Source organism: Nelumbo nucifera, chromosome 5, assembly GCF_055504915.1.
Source record: "Nelumbo nucifera cultivar China Antique chromosome 5, China Antique-T2T, whole genome shotgun sequence".
Taxonomy (NCBI): domain Eukaryota; kingdom Viridiplantae; phylum Streptophyta; class Magnoliopsida; order Proteales; family Nelumbonaceae; genus Nelumbo; species Nelumbo nucifera.
Genome location: NC_142653.1, coordinates 34192403 through 34212366, shown reverse-complemented (window position 1 = coordinate 34212366; position 19964 = coordinate 34192403). Strand labels below are relative to the sequence as shown.

At 38.0% G+C, this 19964-nt stretch overlaps 1 protein-coding gene across 2 annotated transcripts; it reads right to left on the bottom strand.

The window, feature by feature from the left end:
- Positions 1-8657: 8657 nt before the first annotated feature.
- LOC104599882 (ubiquitin interaction motif-containing protein) lies at positions 8658-16203 on the bottom strand. Of its 2 annotated transcripts, none has more exons than XM_088886999.1 (8): positions 15975-16203; positions 15250-15857; positions 13959-14037; positions 11787-11941; positions 10973-11099; positions 10657-10842; positions 10018-10089; positions 8658-9901 (listed from the first exon to the last, which is right to left on the bottom strand). In XM_088886999.1, exons 2-8 carry the CDS (start codon positions 15717-15719, stop codon positions 9074-9076), a joined length of 1917 nt encoding a protein of 638 aa, XP_088743125.1. In that variant the 5' UTR covers positions 15720-15857; positions 15975-16203; the 3' UTR covers positions 8658-9073. The 2 variants fall into 2 exon arrangements, with proteins under 2 accessions (XP_088743125.1, XP_010260928.1); XM_010262626.3 differs by having other exon boundaries at positions 16058-16180.
- Positions 16204-19964: the final 3761 nt, after the last annotated feature.

The window sequence follows — 19964 nt, the reverse complement described above, 5'->3', positions numbered from 1 at the left end:
TTACATTGTTCGGAACTATGATCGTGATCTCTATGAAAACTACAGTACAGATTTTTATTTCTCTCGTTTGGATTCCCCTTTAGGCGAGGTGACCACTTAACGTATGGGGAGTCTTTGATCGTCATTAAGATCTCGGCCTGCCTCATGTTTAACGGCGTATAATCCGTTCGAACTGCTAATGGAACTCAGAACGGCTGGCTCGACTTCACCTCCCGGGCCGGGTTTCTTCGGTCACCTGGGTTGGAGGGTTCACCTTCTCTTTTCCTTTTCTCGACCCCGCCTTCGGTCCTTTGGTTGATCTCTTTCTCTGTTCTCATGAACTTATCCGCGAGCTTGACGAATTCGGCCACGATTGCGGGCTAGTTAGCTACCATGTGCCATTTGAACTCTTTGTGCGCTACTCCTCTCTTGGCCGCCGCGAGCTGCACTGTGGGGTCTAATCGCGGTATCTGCAAGCACGCTTCATTGAACCGCTTGATGTAGCTCTGGACGGATTCTCCTTCTCTCTGGACTACTCTGAAGATGCTTTCCTCTGTTCTGGGGCACCGCTTGCTGGTGACGAAGTGTGCGGTGAAGACCTGCACGAACTGGGCCCAACATCTTATCGACCCAGGGGCCAGGTTCCTGTACCAAGTGCGGGCTACCCCCCTGAAGGTGGTGGAGAAGGCCACGCACATGCACAATTCACTGGCCCTGGCGAGGTGCATTTGGGACTGCAAAGCGTCAACGTAGCCGTTGGGGTCGAAGGACCCATCATACTTGTCCAAAGGTGGGAGCTTGAAATCTCTGGGCATGGGGACTACCAGGAGTTCTGATGTGAGAGGGGAAGGAACTGAGAGAATCGGGGCAACTTTTACCTCGTCCTAGCTCGTCTCTTCCTTACCTCTAAGCTCGGGCAGGACACGGGTGGCAATTCGGCAACTTCGCCGGCGCCTCCGTTGTTGAGTGGGCCTGGTACGGGCGCTGCTGACCTCTGTGTTGCCGAGCTCGATGGGCCCGGAATGTTGGTAGTCTGCTGCTAGGGCGCTGAATCAGTTCTCTGTGAGCGAGAACTTAGGCTTGGAGCGCCGAGGTGCTGACTTTGCGGGCGAGGTTCCCGACCTACCTACAAGCTGCGAGGCGGGGGTGATTCTTCTTTCCCTTCGGCCTGGGGAGGAGGCCTAGCTGTTAGGGGGGTTTTGGAGTTGGGAGGCTTCTCCTCGGCGAGGGCATCCACGCTGAGGGGAAGCCTTAACTGGCTTCGGAGCAGGGTGCCGAGGTGGAAGCAGTGACTGGTTCAGGGGCAGTTGGGGGAACTGCTGCTGATAGTGATGTTGAGAGAGGTGGTGCAGTACTTGGTGCTGCTAGAATTGTTGCATTTGGGCTTGCATTGCCCGCATGCATTGCATCAGATCGTCAAACTGGTTCTAGCGGGTCGCTAGGGGGACAGCAGTTGATTCAGCAAAAGTTGTTTCGATAGGAAGTGGAAGGGGGATGCTCATGGCAGGAAGGTTTACGGGCGCCACTGTTTGTGGCACATTCAAGCTGGGGATCCCATCCACTAGAAGGGGGATGGTGAACTGCCCGATGCACACCACGGGGACTTAAAGTTGTTCCCCGATGGTGTTTGTCTCCATGCCACGTCTGGCGTTGCTGGAAGAAGCCATGAGTGTTGGGGTTTTTGGAGAAAAGAGGTTATGAAAGTTTAGAGGGAGGCTTTTAGAAGCGTTCCCACAGACGACGCCAATTGATGGTGTGCAATTCGACTGGTCCTATCTGTCAACGACCTTGCCTCTGAACGGAGCTATAGGGAGCCTGAAACGGAGAAGATGAGGAAGCTCCGGGGGGAACCCGGTATGAATGCTCCGAAGCTCAAGTTAGAATTCTCTCAAAGGCAAGATAAAACCAGATGGCACAAAGTTCACATACCTCGTTCTTGGGGGGGTAGGGAGCCTTTTATAACCACCTCGTGCACTCACTTCTAAGCTTCTGTCAGGTCGGGTATGATTACCTTTGGGCCCCTGCCAGTTCGGGCGTCATCCCCTCTGCTGGACAGAACCGCCACTGCTCTCTTTGTCGGAGCCGTCTCTGCGACTGGCGATGACAGTGGCAGGTGGCCGTTGAAGTGCGGCTGTCAAGCGTCAGATCCCAAGTCAGTCAGGTGCGCCGCCCTTGGATACGAACCTCAGTGTCAGGTATGGTACGTTTGTTCAGTTCGGCGTCCTGGAAGCAAAGTGTCGGAGTGGTGAGCGAGGTGATGTCTTGAGTTCGGATAGGGGAGTGTCCCGAACTGCCATGCGGCGGGCCAGTTCGGGTCATTGCCTTGTGTGAGGCTCGGGGCCAAAGGGAGAGTTCGGGCTCTTAGTAGGGAGTTCGGGATCCTAGTAGGGAGTTCGGGCTCCTAGTAGGGAGTTCGGGCCCCTAGTAGGGTGTTCAGGCTCCTAGTTCTTCCCTTGGTGCTCGTGCCTTGGGCGTGCTGTTGTGCTGAGCTGTTCGCATTTGCCACGTGTTGAGTGGTTACGAGGTCAGGCCAAATCTTCCTTCATCACTTATGAAACAATTTTGAGTGGTAGAGACAGATGCAACCCTTTCTTCCCACAAAAATGGAATTGGGTTTGTTGGGGCAGGTGGGCGCCATATGCATGCTATCAGTTATGCGTGTGTTTGGAAGTGTAGACACTTTTTCAATAAAATCTGCCACATAAGTGTCACTTCAGCATTAATTTCCCCTCTCATGAATAGGAAAAGATAACTTCGGTTTCTGTGCACTCCTACAATTTGGGGAAGTTATTTTTTAAAGCTTCCCCCAACAGTTAAGTGTATTTTCACTGTTATGCTGATGTGGCGCCTATTTGTCATAAACGATTGCAATTATTACCTTTCTCGATTTTACAAGCAAATAAAATATAAACATTGGATGAAAAAACACCCACAATTGCAAACGCATACTATATCCCGCTGTTGATTGATCATGGCAGCAGGTCAAGTGGAGATTTGCACTTCAGTTCTAGTGGTGGAACTCTGTGTCATTCGGTGAGGATTCTCTAAAGCTCTTGAGCAGGGTTTGAGTGCATTCTGATACCCATTTCCTAGGAAGTTGTTCAGCTAATTAACCAGTAACCCATGGCACCCATTCTATCCTTGTATCTAGGGGTGGATACGAACCAAGCTTTTCACGAGGTATTTGAGATCGGCTCGGTTCGGTCCAGACCCAGCTTTGAATCAAATTCGAGCCTGAGTACCGAGCTCGTTTACTAATCGAGTCGAGCTCGAATACTATGCAATTCAGTTCATTAGGTTCACGAGCCTATTCAAACCCTATATATAATATTATATTTATATATAATATTCATATATAATTATATAATTTATATTTAATTTTATTAGTGTACACACACTTATATTGTGGTCCCTATTGTATCTTAGATTTTCTTTGTCTAATGAGGATGGGAGAGAGAGAGAAAAAAACCCTCCTAACATTCGAATGAATCTTGAACTACCAAACCGGTTTGAGAAGTGAGAAGAGAAGACTGAGAACATGCTGCCGCCAAAGAGGATTACCTATGGTCTGCAACTCTACAATTTCAAGTCTCCTCCTCCTCCTCCTTCTTATTTCAGATTTTCTTATGGCTTCTACAGGGACTTTGTGACGAATAAAGGGCAAGTGCGAGTGTGCAATAAGCAAAGACACCACCACCGAAGAGACCTATGGTCAATGACCCTACAATTCCAGGTCTCCTCCTCCTCCTCCTCCTCCTCCTCCTCCTCCTTCTTCTTCTTCTTCTTCTTTTTCTTCTTCTTCGTCTTATTTCGGATTTTCTTATGGCTTCTACAGGGACTTTGTGATATCGGGTAGGCTCAGATTCGAGCTCGAATTTGAGCTCAAGTAGGTTCGGTTCATTATTGAGCTCGAGCCGAACCGAGCTCGAATGTAAGTATTTTTTATTCGAGCCGAATTCAAATTGATATTTCTAGTTCAAATCGAGCTCAAGCCCTAATTCGAGCTTGATATTTTATTGTCGAGCTGAACTCGAATAGTCAAATATTTGGCTCGGCTCGATTCGTATCCACCCCTACTTTATCCAGTGGTCTAAGATATTATGCTAAGAGGAGTTTATGAGGAGCTGGTCGACTGTATTTCAATTCAAGCATAGAAGAAGAACTTCTGAGGAAAGGTTAAAAAACCAATGACTGCGAGTTGAAAAGATTTAAGCTGAGTTGAATTTGAGTTAAGTGAAATCAAAGGAGAGAGAATTCCATCACCAACATGAATTTTGGTATATTTTAAAATTTTGAAATAAATATCAGAATACATTTAAAGTCGATTTAAAAACCATTTAGGATATATTTTAAAAGTTGTCTATTTAAAAAAAGTCAGGTATGTCTTACCTTAAAAACCAAACGTTTAGAACTAGCCCCCGCAGAAGACTGGCAAGCTTACAGGGCTAGCGTCTAATATAACAACGGACCCAGAATTGAGCCAATTATTAATTGGGACTATCGGATTTGGCCCAATAAGACCCAATTATAATTGACAACACTACTTCTAAGTTCTAAGTTCTAACATGTAGGGAGTAGGGACCAGGAATTTGATCAAAAACAATACTACTGTAAATAAATTTGTATTTGAGTTTTGGATTCGGATCCACATAACATTTAAGCAAACATTCATGTAGCCTATTCACAATTTTCTTTTTATTTCTTTTTTCTATTTTATAATGATCAGGGGTTGGAAAAGAGGGCCGGGATGGTTTAAACCTATTAAAAAACTAGTAATTAAGTACATGCATTGCACTGTGGGAAATTTTTCTTCATATTAATTACTTGAATTTTAGATACATCATAGTTAAGATAGAAATTGAAAATTAACAAAAGTAACAATATGATTAAAAATAAACTTAAATGCTTATACCAAATAACAATTATTATTATTATTATTATTATTATTATTATTATTATTATTATTATTATTATTATTATTATTATTAAATTTTGTGTTCCATTTCTATCATAAATAAAAATAACTTTTATTTTAACATTTATTTTTATTTAATATGATGAGTATATAACATTAAAAATGTTCTCAAATGTTTTTGACAATATTCTGTACATTTTCATTTTTGGTGTTCTCTCTTTTTTTTAAATATTTATTATTCAATTAATGGCATTATGGGTTTCTCAGAATATTGGATCATTGACCCACCATCTAGATAAGTAAATAGCTTTGCTTCCGGATTAGTTTTAAATTAGGGAAAATTATAGTTAGAACTGGTTGTACATTTAAAATTAGGCTACAGGTTAGTCCAGAAATCAACAAAACTTTGACAACCGACTCTACATTTCAAATTATAAAAACCCCAACCATGTCATCAGAGGCTTATGTGGCTATTGCCAACATGGGACTCTTAATCTATATTTGACACAACAAAAAGCTTATACTGAAATTACCCTTTAATGTTGGGTGATTAGAAAATAAGAAAATGGTTTTTAGTTTCTCTCTCTCACACACATTCATCTCTCTCTGCTTAATGTTTGTGATTTAAAAATAAATAAAAATGGTTTTCGTTTTCTGTATTTACGTTCTCTCTATTAATTTCTCTCATTCTCTCTCTACTTATCGTTCTCCCTCAATCTCTCTCATTTCTTTCTTAGTCAATCTCTCATTCTCCCGTAATTTCTATCGTTCTCCTTTAGTTTCTCTCACACTGCTCTTGCTCTTTTTTATTTTTTTATTTTCTTATACACTTATATGGTATTAATCAACTCATATAAAAAACATGAGACCAACTTGGTATAGTTCAAAAATCATTACACCAATTTGATAAAAATTCACAAAAAAACTCTTGCCTATGAAATTTACACCAATTTGATATTAATTTATAACTTGATTGTACAAGTGGTTTGGTCTCTTGGTTCTGGTCTCAGAAGAGATGCAGCATTACGAGCCATTCGTAGAAGTGGTCTACAATTAAGTTTTGTACGGGATGTAACCCCTATGCCACATAATGGATGTAGACCTCCTAAAAAAAGGCGTGTGTAGAAATAAGAACGGAACAGATTTCAAGAGAAATAAATGATTCAATGATCTGATCAAATAATATTACTATGGTTCAAGAGGAAATAGCAGTATCTACTCGGACACTATAGTGGAAGTGTGTTGAATCAAGAGTAGACAGTAAGCGTCTTTATTATGGACGTTTTATTTTGTCTCCGCTTATGAAAGGTCAAACCGATACGATAGGCATCGCGATGCGAAGGGCTTTGCTTGGAGAAATAGAAGGAACATGTATCACACGTGCAAAATCTGAGAAGATACCACACGAATATTCTACCATAGTAGGTATTGAAGAATCAGTACATGAAATTTTAATGAATTTGAAAGAAATTGTATTGAGAAGTCTAAAAGATCTACTACTTTAATTCCTATTTCAAAAATAGATAATTTGGTATCTAACTAGATCGGGTAACCATTCGAATTAAGAACAGAAGCTGATTAATATTATATTTTTTTTTAAGAAAAAAAAAATGAGAGAGGTAGCGGAAGAAAGACTAAGGGAGAATGATAGAGATTAAGGGAGAAAAAGATATCAACCGAGAGGAAGAATGAGGAATAAGAATGTGTGTGTGTGTGTGTGAGAGAGAGAGAGAGAGAATGGGAGATAGGCTGAGGTTTTGATTTGGCTACATACCAAAGCTAGGAGAGTGGGAGATCAAGAGATGACTACGAGAGTAAGAGAAAAGGGAGGGAGATTAAGAGATGGTGGGAGTGAGAGAGAAACTGAAAATCTATTTTCGGTATAGGTTTTTTTTTTTTGTGTCCAACATGGATTAAGAGTCTCATGTTGTCAACAACCACATAAGCCTCTAATGACATGGCAGGGGGTTTTATAATTTGAAATGTAGAGTCAGTTGTCAGAGTTTTGTTGGTTTTTGGACCAACCTACAACCCAAACCACTAACCCACCACCCAAAAAGAAAAATGGATTGATTTTTAGGTTGACATTAAATCTTGTATTATATTTTCATCATTGAAAAACTTTTTTCTTATGTATAATACTTATTTTTGTTCAATATAATGAATGCATAATATTAGAGATGTACCCATTATTTTATTTTTATAAATATATAACATTAGATATGTGCCCAAAATTTTCTCTATCTTTTTTTTTATTTTTGTGATTCTTTGTATTTTCTATTTTTTAAAATTTTATTATTTGACCATTACATCATTTCATTTCTAGGTAGATTTTAAATTCGGCATTCCATTTTCATCATTAATAAAAAATACTTCTTACATTTCATACTTATTTATTTTAAGTTTTTTATTATTTAATTATGGAATTATTTATTAATCCATTTGACCCCAAATGATCAATTGTTTGCCCACCACCAAGAGGAAAGAAAATGCTTTTGTTTTCAAATTACTTTTCAAAATATTTATTTTTGTACTATTAAAATTAATATTGCGGATTTAATTACAAGAATTTAATGATGAGAAAAATATATCTTAAATATAAGATTTAATAAGAGAGAATAGGAATATATTTTTATTTCCAATTGGTTTTAAATTTTACATTCAATTTCCATCATTAATAAAAACATTTCTTATTTATCATATTTATTATTGTTTAATATGTATGTTAAAAATGTTTCCATTTTTTTATTTTAACTATTTTTTAATTTTATTATTTAATCGTGGCAACATGGATTAGCCCATTTGACCCAAAATGGTTTAATTTCTTACCAACACCTAGATGAAAACTCTAATTTTTCAGTAGATTTTAAAAGTATAAGCTTTTATGTTATTATAATTATTAATTTATTAAGTATGGATTTACTTAATAGAACTTAATGATGAGAAGAAACAAAAATGACTTAAATATAAGATTCATTGAACATGAATGCAAGTTAATAAATTAAATATTGGATTTATTGAGAGGGAATTGAATGTATTGAATATCATAAAATTACCTCTTTTCAACTTATTTAATATCAATAACCAGTTACCCTATTTGCCCTCACTTTTATCAATAAATTTAAATGTAGAAGGGTAAATTTTGTCCTAAAAAATTTCAAAAATATTCTTGAGGCCATTCGTGTTTTTTAAAGTAATATAATTTTGTGCATCAATATATCCAAACGTATCTGGTACACTGATGTCAATAAGATATGCACCATATCTATATTTTAATCCTTGGCCGCCCACCAATCTAACCAAACCAACATCCTACTCAGGCTGAACTGGACTAAAGTACTTATCCCTCAGGCAGTCAGGCTTGGCAGTGATTTAGATATCACATGATCTGAGAACAAAGAGCTTAGGAGTTAGGACTGCCAATGAAGCAAGGCTTCCATTGCAAAAATGACAAGAATATTACGTGCCAGCTCAGTCAATCCTGACTTGGGTCCTGCGGATGAATGTGGAGTATTACAGGGTAGAATACTCAATTTTGATGCACACAACCTATGAGTGAGGAGTCGATGATGGAAAATGTGAAAAAGGAATACTGGCCTCGAATTTAATCGAGCTCCTTGAGGCTCCAATTCAAAGCCAACGTGCCCAACCAAACCAAAGAAATTGTATGAAGTTGATATTAATAATGATTAACACATGTAAGATCATCAAAGAAGCAAAAAGAAAGCAAAAAGGAAGCAAAAAATTCAGAACCAGAAAAGAGGAAAGAAGAAAGTCCAAATTCAATTCATTCATTCCTTGTAGATGCCATGGTATAACAGCATAACAATCACAGAAGGCTTCTCTAGTTACAATGATATAGGGAAAATTAAACAGAATATTATACATCTGGTTAGGGGGCTCATTTCTTCCCTTTCCCTAATTAACACGAGAATTACAATGTGAAGGTTACAATAATACACAGTAGATATGGTATTGCACATGCATCTCCCTGGGCTTGCCAAATCATGCTCTCTCTTATTGGTTATCATGCAACTGCAAATTAAGGAAGACCCCATCTGCTGGCACTTTTGGTCCCCTTGGCTGACTTTGCATGCTTACCAGTTACCAGAACATCTTATACGGAAAGGTGTCATTCATGCACTCGTGTTTCAACTAAAAACTTCATTATCCAACCAGTCAGACTATACTAGGGGGATCTCCAACCCAATTGCAAACAGCACGAGGCCAGCGAGTTCTGATGCAATCCACTAGTGGCGCATGCTGTGGAGGATCAGGTTGAATCACTTCAATAACAGTATCTTTACCACTGTCATTCCCACTTGGACCAGGGGAGACAACAACATCCGCCAAAAATTCCTCAGGTGTCCACCTGGGTGGCACTGAAACTTTTAATTTGGTGAGTCTCGGTCTCTGTAGTGGACTCTCACCTCCAGATGTTGTTTGACTTCCATTCAGTACAGACTTCGCAATTCCATTAAAATGGTAGAGAGCAAAAACTTTCTTGCCCATCAATCCTGTAGAATCTTTCAGACCTCCTGAATTCTTGTCCAACTCCAGCACAACCTGCCAAAATTCACTCCATACTATAAAGCCTGTGCTGCAAAGGTGATTAAGCTTCTCAGGTGGCAGAGTGATGCTTGTTTCCCTGAGAACTTGATGAAACCCTTCCACACTGATGAAGCCTCCTCCTCCACTTTGGTCTTGTGCATCAAATGTTTTCCGGATCTGTGATTCCCGCTCTTCAAGTTCATTCTCATCTTGGACACTGGTATCAAGAGCAAAGAGGACTGTGTAATGTGATTCACTTCCAACTACCCATATTGGCCATTTTGGGCATTTCAGATTCTGCCCAACCTTACAGAAATTGAGAGACTCTAGAAGAGTGAGAAATCCAACTTCTACACTTGTAGGTATGCCCTTCAGAAACATGCCACCTCCTAGATCCATCCTCCCATCAAACACATTAGGGACAGCCTGCCCGCAAAGCAGTAGGTTTACAATTTCCTGTTCCATGACCATCAAGCAGCAAATAGTATTATTGTCCAATTCAACCAAATTAATGAGGGCAGCCAACAGCCGGAATGAACCTGGCAGAACAGATATTACAGTGAATCATGTACCTGTGAAGCATGACCAAACGGTGCAGTGACTAATGGTAAGCTAGGGTCATCTCTGTCTGCTTGAACAGACTCCTGAAACAAGAAAAATTTTAAATGCTTTAAAATGATAAACTGGAATTTTTTACAAGACTATAGTATCTACCCAAGCTGCATAGAGATCAATCAATAGAGTAAATTTGGCCCCATTAGAAATTCCCAGCTTCATGAGAGCCAATTCCTCTTCTTCTTTTTTTTCCTTTTATTTTTGATAATTAACATCAAGTAATTCATTCACATATCATGCTACCCAAAAAGCTGGATAACAGGGAAAAACAGTAAGACAAATACAATGCCGGCCAAAGCTGAAAGTAAAGCAAGACAGAAATCAGATGCTATGCAAATCCATTCCCAGCCCTTGAGTTTCCTATACAAGGTTTTCCCTAGTAACCATTCCTCGTTCATAGAAGAGCTCTCCTCATTCAGTAGTAAGAGAAGTGAAAAGCAGTTAAGAACAGGAAGAAACATCAGTTGATACTGGGGAAGGTTCTCTGGCTAACATTGGGTTTGCTTTGTGCTTTGTAAACTGAAGCTAGGAGAGAAATTTAACTCACAAATGCATGAGAGAGAAAAAACATGAATGTTATGAACTGAAAAACATACCAGTCCTCGAGAAAGTAATGCAGAAATGAGAAACAGTATTGCTCCCATACGACTTTGGAAAACAGGAAGCATTGACTTAATCCCATGAAAAGCATCCATCTTTGAATTATATGTCTTTACTCTTAAAAATTTATGCAAGTCTGAAGCTGATTCAACCTGAAAACCTTCCAGGGATTTTGCAATTGTCTGTAGATTAGACATAATAAACTCACCATAAGCAAATCAAGACACAGATGAGACAATATAGAAAAATAACTCTAAGATTGACCTATATGAGTGAAAATGCAATGTCAACTTAAAGATGACCAGCGACCACCTCATCCTTTTGACCATCTTCAGAACCTTCCTCGGCATACAGGCTGAAAACACTCAAAGTTGCAACAATAGCTCTTTTCTTACTTCCACATGAAAATAATATTTCTACCATACTTCGAACCAAAGCTCTGCAAAACATTAAGAAAGATGTCTAAATATTAAATGTCCCATGCAGAATCCCGGCAAAAGTTTCAGGAAAGCACTTGACTATGAACAATCGTCCAAACCTCCTAGATATTTGTTATGATTGGTTATAGACTCAGACAACACTGCCAGTGTGATATTGTCTTACAATGCCAGTCCCAAGACCAGATAAAGGAGGAAGGTTGTGTCAGGTTAGCAGCCAGCACTAAAACTTTGCCAACCTCCTATGAAGATGACTAAAATTGTTTGAAGGCAATCTATTGACCATTTCTGATTATCCCCAAGAAGAAAAATGACTTAAAAATAATAAATTACATAGATATTTCCATTTCCAGGCACACTGATTTTTCATTAGTTAAGTTCAAGAAGATTGAAAAAACAAGCATTGTAAGGGAACAAAGTTAGTCAAAGATAAAAAATTGATACATAAGCAAGATAGCTAGGAAAGTAAAAAAGAATAGATGAGCACATATAAATAGCAAATTACTTTACACTGACAAAAATTAATGAATCTTTCAGGGGGTTAGTAAACCAAAACCTTTGATGCATCCATGTACTGAATTCTTTATTTTCACACTATAGAAGAAACACATACAATTATCAGGAATCACACTATAGAAGAAACACAAGCACATGCAATGATCAGGAAATTATTGCAGAAGAATAATCACCTTGCCCTTACAGCTTCAGTTAGAGAAGCAAAATTACCCGACGTGACACATTCACTTTGAGACAATCTCCTTGCACCCGTATCTTGTGACATCAGGTTGGTTGCACTTTTACCTGCTTCACCAGGGAAAAACAAAAGGTATTTGAGGACAAAGGCCTGCACGAACAAAGAAAGACAGCATTGTAAGACAATAACAAAGGCTATAGAAGAAAAAAGATCTGCATAGGCATCAAGTACTGAAATATACCATCAAGGTAAGCAGCATAATGAACATAATCTCATGATTCATCATACCAACAAGAATAAGTTGGTCATATATGATAGATAAAGATCAACACAACGAATATGGATCCAACTCAAGATGAACAACAAACAAAATTAAGAAAATGAATGATCCAGAGTTACAGACGAAAAATATTCATACAAGATCTTTACATCAAAGACAACGGCAAAACATCTACTCGTAATGATCAGCACTAAAACCAAGCAAAGAGAAACACATTTTTTGTAATAAAATAAAATTTATTAAAAATAAAAAGAGAAAATACAAGGGAAGTGACCAATAGTCACCTAGTGAAAACAACAATACAACCCTACAAACCAAGAACCATGAAGATCACACAATGAACCAAGACAAAGGCGCAACACACCCAACTCCATCAGCAATAGCAACCAAACCAAATCCCAATCACTGGAGACCCGAACTAGAAAAATGAGAAAACAACCAGCCACAAAAAGAAACTCCTAAGATTTCCCCGCAACCTTGGAACCTTGAAACCCAATAAAAGCAAATAGAAACTCATGCAATTATTAACCAGATTCCCTGGCAGCATGAATCAGAAGTTCTTTAATCCTCTTTACCTTCCTACTAGGCCCAACCCCAAAGAATACCACCTTTTAACCTTGTGAATACTTTCAAGGGATTGTTATGCTTCAGCCATAAAGGTTTGGTTTAAAAGCATCTTCAGGAGGAGGAGTCTAACCTATAAGGGACATATCTTTTCAGAAATAGGGGTAGCTACAGAATTTCCTTTCTGAAATTTGAATAAAGTCAGATGCCAAACATATATCAGCACTTCCACTTAGATGGCAACAGTTTGATTTGTCATATCTATATACATATACATATGCATCTCACTTTCTCATCCACCATCTATTTTCTGAAATTTGAATAAAGTCGGGTGTCAAACATATTCCGGCACTTCCACTTAGATGGCAAGAGTTTTATTTGTCATATCTATACACATAGATGCATGCACTTTCTCATCCACCATCTACATAAAGTTTCAGTTACATCTACTATCCCTATTACATTCTTTTAAATTGCACCATAAAAGCCAACCAATTTCAGATGTGTCTTTTAACATATCAAATTCAAAATAACCATGCAGACAGTTTGCATTTCAATATTTTCCAAAATCCCCATGTCAAATAGCAGAGGTGCCAAACTTGTAATGTGGGCCTCTAGAAAGTTTTTGGTTTTGTAAATGAACTTTATTTTGGTGGGTGGGTGGGTGTACGTGGGTGGGCAACAGATAGAGAGAAAGGCTGCAAACAGATAATATCGAATTTGGTAAGGGGTATATCCGATTCTATTCAATAAGAAATTCAACCGATCTGGATTCGATAAGAACCTGTCAGATTTCTACGATTATAATTCGGATTTGAATTTGATTATCTTATTGGGCATCCGATTTGATTTGGATTGTAGTAAAAAAAAACTTGATGATATAATATAAAAATATATTGTATTATTTATAAAATATAAAAATATATTATTTATATAATATATAAATAATATATAATGTATAATATTTCACAACTATCAGATAGAATTTAGATTCAAATCAGTTCAGATCCAACTTATTTGAAGCCCAGAGAAACAGAGAGAGAAAGACCATCAAAACTTCATTAGGGCAAAAAAGAAAAGGTAAGGTTGTTACTTAAAGACTTAGCAATTAGGCATGGATGGAACAGGCAAAATTGCAGGGTCTACCGGTCTAGTACTAACAAACAAGTATAAGTTATTCAACATTAATTTTGGATGCATTGGCTGTTCTTATAGAAAATAACATAAATTCAAAAACATATTCTTCAAGGAAGTCTGAATGCATTACATGGGTCGATCAAATTGCAAATTGACAAGGATGCAAATAGAAAATTATGGCATCACCTGAATGGTTGCTAAAACGCCACAAGGCCCACCTTCATGTTGCACAAGGCCCATGGATGTTTCTGGATCAGAGCTAAACCTATAATAAAGTTTTATGAAGCAAATAAATAAAGGAGCTTGAAACCACCATTGTATTATACAGGACTACAAATCAATAATTAAGAAAGAGAAATGTGAAGCAGAACTCTAAAACCTCTATATAAAAGCAACACAAGAAAATAAGGGAAAGATAACACACAATAATGAGATTATTTCCATAAGAGAATAAGACAGCTGCTAAACTTTGCTACACTCATTCTTCCACTGTGCATCATACAATACTCCCGCAGTTGGATTTCAGCTTTCAGTACAGAATATAGATAGTTAACCTCATAAAAGGGAAAAGACAATGGAGACAACAGGGGTGAGGGATCAGAAAATTAGTGGTCTCGAAAGAGAAAGAAGCAATGCCAAGGAGACATATGAATATAGGAGTTTTAAAGAAATACAATAACTGAACAATGTACAATTGTTAATTGGTTATTTGTCCTGAACTGAACTTGTATGAGGTTAAAATTTAGGAATAGGGGATGGAACCAGAGCTTCAGCAGAAAACAGCACAAGGTTCTTGTAACTAAGGGCAAAGCAGCTTTTGGAGAGAGAGTGGGGGAGCAGGGGTGGGGAGAGTAATATTTTCTTCTGCTTGCAATGAAAAAATATCAGACTTGTCATTTCATTAACCTATTATATGTTTTCACTTAATACCTTTCTGATTCTCCCAGTAACTCAAAAAAGGATGGAATCAGAAATATAGTATGTAATATCAAGTATTTTAACCCATTGTGTCTGCACTTTTATGAGCACCACCACCTAGTTGATAGGCAAGAAAAATTCATTAGGGTATGAATGGCTGAAACCATAGATCTAACATTGATATTATCAAACAATTGAGAATCATGGTGTTGGAAAACATTAGGTGTCTAGGTTTCTAGTTTCTACAGGCAGGTTTCTGTATCAAAGTCCAGAAGAATTTCCACAGTGTAGCATTATGATTGGAAAATTAATGTATATATGATATTTCTAATACAAGGCATAGTACCACAAAGTCAAAAATTTCACTTCCATTTTCAGATGTGATTTTAAAGAATAAAGAGCCAGGTACTAAACATCCATGACAATACAAATGATAGCTCTACAGTCACCAAAAACGCAAAAAAAATTACAAAACTGATCAAACAAAGTTGGACTCCTGATACTCATCCAATTAAAAAATCAAAGATTTGGAAAGCGAAAAAGCAATATATGCCCTTACCTTATACCCTGATTACTCCATTGAGCAAGAATATCCCTCGAAACGCAACCTCCAAAAACCATTGAAAACAATTGTTCTGCTTCTGCAGGCAATAGTTCTTCCCCAATATTCCCATTCTTTGCTTCCTCCCCCGTATACAGCATCTTGGATTTTTCTCCTACAAAGCCGGAAGTAACAATCTTTTCCGCCTTTAAAACGGGATCGCTCGGCTCCGGCGCGGCAACCACTACGCTCTTCTCTGCCTTTGCGGTGGCAGCGTTCTTTGCCAACATCATCCTCTTCTCTGCCGCCGCAGCCATAAGCTCCCGCTGCAACTTTCGATTCTTCGCCTCGGGGGACTCCTCCGGATTGGAAGAAACACTTGTAGTACCGGCATTCTCCCTAGGTTTGCTCCTTTTTGCCTCAGGGAGCGATGGTTGAAGACTCATACGCAAAGCCATCTGCAGGTCTTCTTCTTCCTGATCCGCCATGAAAAGCTACTTCTCGTCCAGATCAGAAGACAAGCCCTAGCGACTCCGATTCAAAATTCCCAATCGGTCTAAAAGTTGCATATAAAAATCAAATTGTCCACTGATCATCACTGTTTGTCGATCCGTCTTCGTTAGTAACTATTAAATGAGAGAACGAGAGATCAAATATCGAAACCCTAAAAATTCAAGAAAAGCAAAAAAAGAAATTTTAATTGCTTGACAGAATAATCAGTAAACTTTTCATCTTAATTTCACCGTCAGTACGCCGGCCAGGCCGGGGAAACGGAATATATTGAAGTAACCTTAACCAACGATCTTTTACGTTATCAGGAGGATACTTTGTATAAAATGACTGTTTTATCCCTGCTCCTCAAGCATTAGTAGTACGAAGTGTCGAAGTAATCCGGGAAAGGCTAACGTCTGTAGAAAAATACCGGCGGAGACTTGCCATTTATGAAAGGCTAACGTCTGTGTTTTGATATCAAGTCCATCAGGAAATTGTTTTTAGCAGTTGATAAGCAATTTGAAGAAAAAAGAAGAGAGAGAGAGATACGTTCTTTGCGGTCAAATCGGCATCTACTTCGGGGTGATGAAGTTAATTGACGAATCAATTTTTGGTGATGTATCAATTTTTTGTGCTAAGTAACTCGTCATTTGGTCTACTTCCAAGTGGTTGATGACTCAGAGGCCGAATTAAATTTTTGTTGGATGGGGACCTGGATGCTGAGCTGACCAAGCCGAGCTGGGGGTAGATTAGGTGTCGAGTTAATTGGGCAAGCTGGGCAGGTTAGGTGCCGAGTTGCCTATTAGTTGTCGAGCTGACCAGAGAGCCAAGCTGCCTATTAGTCGTCGAGCTGACCAAAGGGACGAACTGCCTAGTGGCGAGCTGGATTGATTGTTGAGCTTCGTAGTTCTTTAGAGACCTGCAAGGAATCAATGTTAGAGGACCCAGGGTGGTTAACCCGGCGAGATCACTCTGATGCTTAAGTCAATACTCTCATAGTAGACTGCGAGCTAAAAATCACAAATTATGAGAACTAGAATATGCTTACTTGCCCCCCCTATGCCATTGGGGTTGGTGCCTTTATATAGGCATTGTTTGGCGTGGGCTTCACACACCGCATCCAAGATTTCTAAGAAGTCGTCTAAGTGGTCTGATATTCCCTGAGGCAACCGTCATGCACATTGACCACCCTCTGGATCGTTCGACACGTGGGCCAACTTCCAAGAATCGTATGAGTGTTAGGATATGCATGCCGAATTTGTCGATGAGCACATCTCGCGGGTCACTAGGTCAACGCTTGTGCCAAGCTGCCAGTTCGGCGCCTATGCCAGGCCGCCAGTTCGGCGCCTGTGCCAAGTCGCCAGGTCGCCAAGTCAGCGCCTATGCCAGGTCGGCGCCTGTGCCAAGCTGCCAACTGGGACACCATCATCTTGGATAAGGCAAATTGCTACCTAAGTGGTTCCGGATGTCACCTAATTGTTCCGAGATACCATGTGTCACAATGTCATTGGAGGGCCAAATCTGCCCTCATCATTAATAGTTCTCATCATCTACAAATTAATGGTCAGATCACTTGTAGTCTTATAACGTGAACCAAATTCTGCATGTAATTGTTTGGTTGAAGTGCAAATAAGTTTGTATTGATACAAAATTATGGTAGTGCAAATGATTTGAGCGTAAATTCTAATTTATTTTTATTCTAAATTTTACCATATTTTGTTTGATTGTAGTACAAATGAAATAAAATAAGACGTAATAAAATCCAAAACAAACAAAAATTGTATTCTTTTCAATTGCACTCCTATGCATGTATATTAATACAAATAAAATTGCACTGCAACAAAACACAGCCAAAAGAACAAATGAAAGCCCGCTTGTTTGTGGTGTAATTTCATTTGCCTTTAGCATTAGTAGAGATGCATGAAGGTATAAATGAAAACAATGCAATTTCTGATTTACCTCTGCTTTGGATTCTGCCTTATTTTTGTTTCAGTTTTATTACTTTATTGCAGACAAATATGATGAGGCAAAAAACAGAAGTAAATCAGAATTTGCTCCCAGATCGTTTGCAATCTCATATTTTTGCATTGAAAATAAAGTTGCACTGCAAACGAATTACGCTTAACAATCATAAGATATGACTCATTTAGTTATTTATAGTTTGGGATGACTAATTTATATGCACTCATGCAAGTAAGTATTTAAGGTTTAAGAGCTGCATTGGAACCAAGTATTTAAGTATTTATATGATTAATTTATGTGCCATATGATATATGGCATTTGGATTTAAGGTTTAAGAGCTGTATTGGAACCAAGACAAGTATATTTTTATAGAGATTAATTCATTTTCCCTTGTTACTTAAATGAAATAGAGTAAACCCATTACTTTTTTTGTTCACTTTTTTTAACCCATTACTACTTAGATATCTTATAAGGAAATCCTAGAAATCTTCAAATATAAATAAAAAATAATAATGGCTTAAAAAATAAAAAATAGTTTACGGGACAAACTTAGGGTTAATGCTATTAATTAACAAATAACCTATGTAAGAATATTGCCTTTTTTTTTTGAGTGTTACAAGTAGGGGTGGCAACGAAGTGAGTTTTTCAAGAGCTATTCGAGTTCAGTTCGGTTCGATTTAAACTGAACTTTGAGTCAAAGTCAAGCCTAATTTACAAACTCATTTGTTAATCAAGTCAAGCTCGAGCATAATAAAGATCGGCTCATGAGGTTCACGAGCCTAATCGAGCTTCTACATACATACATACATACATACATACATACATACATACATACATACATACATACATTATAATATTTTTATTTTTATTTATAATAATAATAACTAATTATTAATTTTTAAATATCAAATAAAATACTTTTTTTATATATAATATTTTTACTTTTATAAAGCATTTGACTCATTGTTGAGCTCGAGTCGAGCCGAGCTCAAGCTCAAGTCTCTAGCTCGAGCCTCATACGGTCTTGGCGAGCCAAGCTCGAATAACTAGCTATTCGGCTTGGCTTAGCTCGAATCCACTCCTAATTTCAAGTTTAATTTAAACCATTGTTTTGAAAACTTTGTCAAGCATTAAACCTGAAAAATAGGGTCTTGCTTAGGGTTGTCAATGGATTGGATTCAGCCCAATGGACCCAAATTGATTGGGCCGGCCGAATCTAGTTTCGAGATCTGATGGATCGGTTCCAGCTCATGATCTATTGTTACAATTATTATTGATTCGGAACCAGTTCTACCCAGTCCCAAGAGTAATGATATCTTTGATTTGTGTCCTATTTAACACCAAAGTATGAAAGTACATCTTATTAAATGAAAAAAAAAATACATTAATATGTACAACATAAATACATATAAAATATAAGGCTTTACACTCTATATATTTAGATTTGTAAAACACGAACCAAAAATACATAAGGCTTTGCACCGAAGTTAAACTCAAATAGAAAATATATGAAAAGAAAGACTCAACATTGGCCATGGGCGTGTTCACTCATTGATTTCGTAGCCTGTTAACCGTGTATGCCTTTGTTCATAGCTCATCCGATACTCAAAAAGAAATATACCAGGTTCCTGGTTCAACTTGGTTTAGGTAGTTCAATTCTAGTTAAACTAGAATGCAGATGGTTTAATAATGTACTTGGATCTCTCTTACACCTCTCGTTATTTACTGCCCTGGAGTCTATTGGATATCATGTATAAATTTTGTACCTGATGGTTATCAATTTCAGGACATAGGTAGGGGGTGGATTGTTACCTGAAAAAAAAAGGTAGGGGTGGATTCGAGTTGAGTCAAATTGAATAATCTAGCTATTTAAGTTTGGTTCACCAAAAAAATGTTAGGCTCAATTTCGACCTTGACCTTAATTTGAAATAGAGACTTGAGCTCAAATTCAGCTCGGCTCAAAAGCTTGTACACAGTTAGGCTTGAGCTTGATCGTAAGCCAAGCTTCCTATAAAAAAATAAAAATTATACATATAAAAATTATTTTTTATTTTGCATACAAAAAATAAAAATTATTTGTTATTATACATAAAAATAAAAATATTATGTATAAAAAATATTATTATACATATAAAAAAATTATGTATATATGCATGTATTAGGCTCAAATAAGCTCACAAGTCAAAACTGAGTTTCATTAGGCTCGAGCTCAGTTTAAATTGAGCCGAATCGAGCTTTTTACAAGCCAAATTCGAATAACTCGTGAAAAGCTAAGTTTC

What these genes read in the sequence shown, in the direction of transcription:
- LOC104599882 (XM_088886999.1), bottom strand. Translation starts at nt 15,719, where the DNA reads ATGGCGGATCAGGAAGAAGAAGACCTGCAGATGGCTTTGCGTATGAGT. An exon ending in GCGTTTTAGCAACCATTCAG is followed by an intron (nt 11,942 to 13,958) that starts GTGATGCCATAA and finishes TTGTTCGTGCAG; the next exon opens with GCCTTTGTCCTCAAATACCT. An exon ending in CATTACTTTCTCGAGGACTG is followed by an intron (nt 10,090 to 10,656) that starts GTATGTTTTTCA and finishes TTCTTGTTTCAG; the next exon opens with GAGTCTGTTCAAGCAGACAG.